Raw genomic sequence first — 3387 nt, forward strand, 5'->3', positions numbered from 1 at the left:
TGAGATATTTATTGAAATTGCACAACATTAATTATGAAAAGTACAATGAAAGCATCCAATATTCCTAATGAAATATTCAATGAAAGCGCACACCATTAGATATGATAGAGGCATTGAATACACCTAACATAGTGAATGAAATATTTATTGAAATCACACAGGATTAATTATGAAAAAAGCAATGAAAGCGCCCAAAATTCCTAATGAAATATTCAATGAAAGTGCACACCATTAATTATGAAAAAGGCAATGAATACACCTAACCCAGTGAATGAAATACCTATTGAAAGCGCACAGGTTTAATTATGAAAAGCACTCTGTGGCCTTGCCTATATCTTATGAAAAGAACATAGGTTTTATGAGAAAGAAAGACACAGGACACACCTATGAAAGGCCTTTCATAAAACTTGTGGACTTATACACACAGCTCTACAGGCAAGTGCCTTAGTTTTATGATAAAGGTGGTAGCCACTGGTGGCCAAGAAGCATACGCTTGTGCACCGGAGACAGATGTCGGGCTGTCGTTAGACGAAGGAGCTGGTGGAGGGGAAGTTGCCAATAGCGAGCCGCCAGGCATGGAAGGAGTGCGAGGCGGGATAACGGGGGGATCCACTGGGGGGGACGGCAAGGAATGAGCAGTCGGCGGAGATGGCAACGCAGAAGTGTTCGATGGAGATGGGAAGGCAGTGCTGACGTTGATCTTGATGGTATCAACGTCAGCTTTGGCACCCTTCCAACGCCTCGGATCCATGCTTGTGTTCCTGGTGCTTTTGCGGGTCATTGTCTGTGGCTCGTCTTCATCCTCGTCCTGATCTTCGTCCTCGTCCTCATCCTCATCCCCCTCGTCCTCGTCTTCGTCATCGTCCTCCCCTGAGTGCTCTGGATCCGAATCCTCCGAAGCAGAATCGGTCGCTGATGCCTCAGCGTCGGCTGTCGTTTTGCGGCGTTTAGTCGGCTTCTTCTTTGCAATACTACCTTTCTTGGCCTTGAGCCGACTCTTCTGGACCTTCTTCACGTTCGTTTCCGCGCTTCTCTTCCGCTTGCGTCCACTGTCTGCTAACCCCGAGGAATTAGAGGGCTTGGTTGAGTTTTCGGTGGAGGGGTCTGGCGCAGGGGTTGAGGAGGATGGGCCAGCATGCATAGGATCAGCGTCGGTTACTGGTTGAGGCAATGCACGCGCGCGCTGCTCGTCGGCAGCTAATGTAAAGTAAAAGTGGATGTAAATTAGTGATGGAATTTGTAAAACAGAGGATACGTACTGTAACAGGTCGACAGAAAAGTCAGGAACACTTCCGAGACTGCGGCAAATTTCTCTTTCTCGGCATGTGCCCACACTTTTGGGATGGGGGCTTTGTTTTCGCCGGCATGAATACTGAGCCTGCATTAGTACGCCGAAAATGTTATAAAATATTAAACCTACCCAACCATGTTCAGCTGCCCCTTTCTTTTCGGTTCAGGACCGCCGATCAGGACTGTGATATGCATACCAACTGCCTCGCCGATGACGTGGATTAACGTTCCGAACAGATTGGGCAGCTCGTTGTAAACACTGTAGGTTAAAAGATCAGATTGTGTCGAGTTTAAAATATACGACACTCACGCTTGAGCTTCTGCTGGTTCCAGCAACCCTGAGCTCTGCAATCAATCCTGCGTTGCTTTTTTGGTCGTGGCGTGCTTCGTTTTGGCGGTCTCGTTCCAATGTTCCTGCGTCTCTTCATCAAGCTCCTTCCATTGCGCTAATTTGAACTCATTGCGAGCGCTCGCACGCGCTGATTTGGGTCTACCGCTCGCAGCGAATTCTGCCTCAAAGTCTGCCTTCATTGATGGGAAATGTTCCTTTCCCCATACCTCCCAGCCTGCGCTACGCCTAGACGACGAGGCGCTACGCCCGAGAAATTTCTCCACGAGGAGGGTCAGATTATCCTTCTTCCCTTTGGATGGACGAGGGAGCAGCGAGGTCATACGTTTGCAGCGGTATTCGTACCAATGGTAGAGAGACTGAAAGAAAAAACTTTTAGTATAATACAATTTGATCAATCATCGAAGGTCACGTACAGTACGCGCCCGTTCGATTACTCGGCCCTTGAGAATCGAGTCGGCTGAACCCAAGATTTCATGGCCTTGGCTGTCGAGAGCGAAGACAGTGGCGGTCGCATTATCGTTGGCAGAAAGTGGAATGGACCAATGGAAGCGGGTGAACCATTGGTTTACGATGGCGTCAAGAACAGAAGCAGACTTTTTTTTGCTAAGCAATCCCTCCTTGTAGTCAGAGATGTACCCCTCAAGAAAAGCAAGGCGCTCTCCCTTGGCCCAGTTATGCAGGAGCGGACGGAGCAGTGGCTGTGCGGCAACCCTGAATATTCCCAGAATAACATCAGTTCCAACAAAAAACAAAGACAAGCTCGACAGTGCACTTACACACCACCAGCATCAACGTTATCGCTCATTTGGCTTTTAGGTGGGGAGGTGGGGCAGGAGGGAAGCAGAAGTGTATAGGTACGTATGGATCAGTCCACCTTAAAGCTTTTTTTTTTCACTGTGGGAATACTGTCAGAAGCCCCATCTCATCTTTAAAAACCGCCTCGATGTAAGGATTCGATATTCAGTTTTTCATCCCAACCGTCAATCCATGTCTCAACGCCATCTACGTTTTTGCTACCCCTCCTGTCAAAGCTCGTTCTCAATGACCGACATCACTGATCGTGAAGTGCAAGCAACCACTTCATCGTCCGCGATGACTGGTAAGGGTCCCACTCTTGTCGTTCCTTCCAGGACAACCTCTGACACCCCGTTTCAGACATTGAAAATGCGCTCAAATCGTTGCACAAGTATTAGTTACCTTACCCCACTAATACTGAGCCCCCCGACCATACAAACAGACCATAGTTGATGGTGCCTGCTGATGAGCCCATGGATCAGTTGACCCCATCAAAGGTGGACCGGCCATCAAGACTCTCTTAGGACTGGTACTGTGCATCGGCTGAGAAGTGTACCCCATGAATTGACATAGCTAAAAATGCCTTGGATCCTAGGTCAACCGATCTCTTCATGGATTGGGCTCAACATGTGTCATGGGTCAGCTGAAGAGCTCTAAATCCCATGCATTGTGGATCAGCCCACAGCCGTCTCATTTTTATTTGCCAAGTTTACCTCGGCTTTTCATTGCCGGTCATCATGCAGTTTACTGGGTCGGGTCCATCACCTACCAAGAAGCCGAGCACGGTGACATGGTCAGTCAGCTAGTACCCCATGAATTAAATATGCCTTGGATCCTGGGTCAACCCGTCTCTTCATGGAATGGGCTCATGTGTCATGGGTCTGCTGAAGAGCTTTGAATCCCATGCAGCGTGGATCAGCCCAACCTGGTCCCATCCAGTTGACACTATA

General features: G+C 48.5%; 1 protein-coding gene across 1 annotated transcript; it reads right to left on the reverse strand.

The window, feature by feature from the left end:
* Positions 1-153: 153 nt before the first annotated feature.
* Positions 154-2447, reverse strand: LACBIDRAFT_335964 (uncharacterized protein; the record flags this gene model as incomplete). Its single annotated transcript, XM_001890877.1, has 10 exons — positions 154-200; positions 230-280; positions 385-395; positions 426-1197; positions 1260-1378; positions 1421-1549; positions 1601-1628; positions 1767-1998; positions 2056-2353; positions 2419-2447. 10 exons carry the CDS (start codon positions 2445-2447, stop codon positions 154-156), a joined length of 1716 nt encoding a protein of 571 aa, XP_001890912.1.
* Between the last annotated feature and the right edge of the window lie 940 nt (positions 2448-3387).

The sequence above is a fragment of the Laccaria bicolor genome, genomic scaffold (genome assembly GCF_000143565.1).
Source record: "Laccaria bicolor S238N-H82 LACBIscaffold_210 genomic scaffold, whole genome shotgun sequence".
Taxonomy (NCBI): Eukaryota; Fungi; Basidiomycota; class Agaricomycetes; order Agaricales; family Hydnangiaceae; genus Laccaria; species Laccaria bicolor.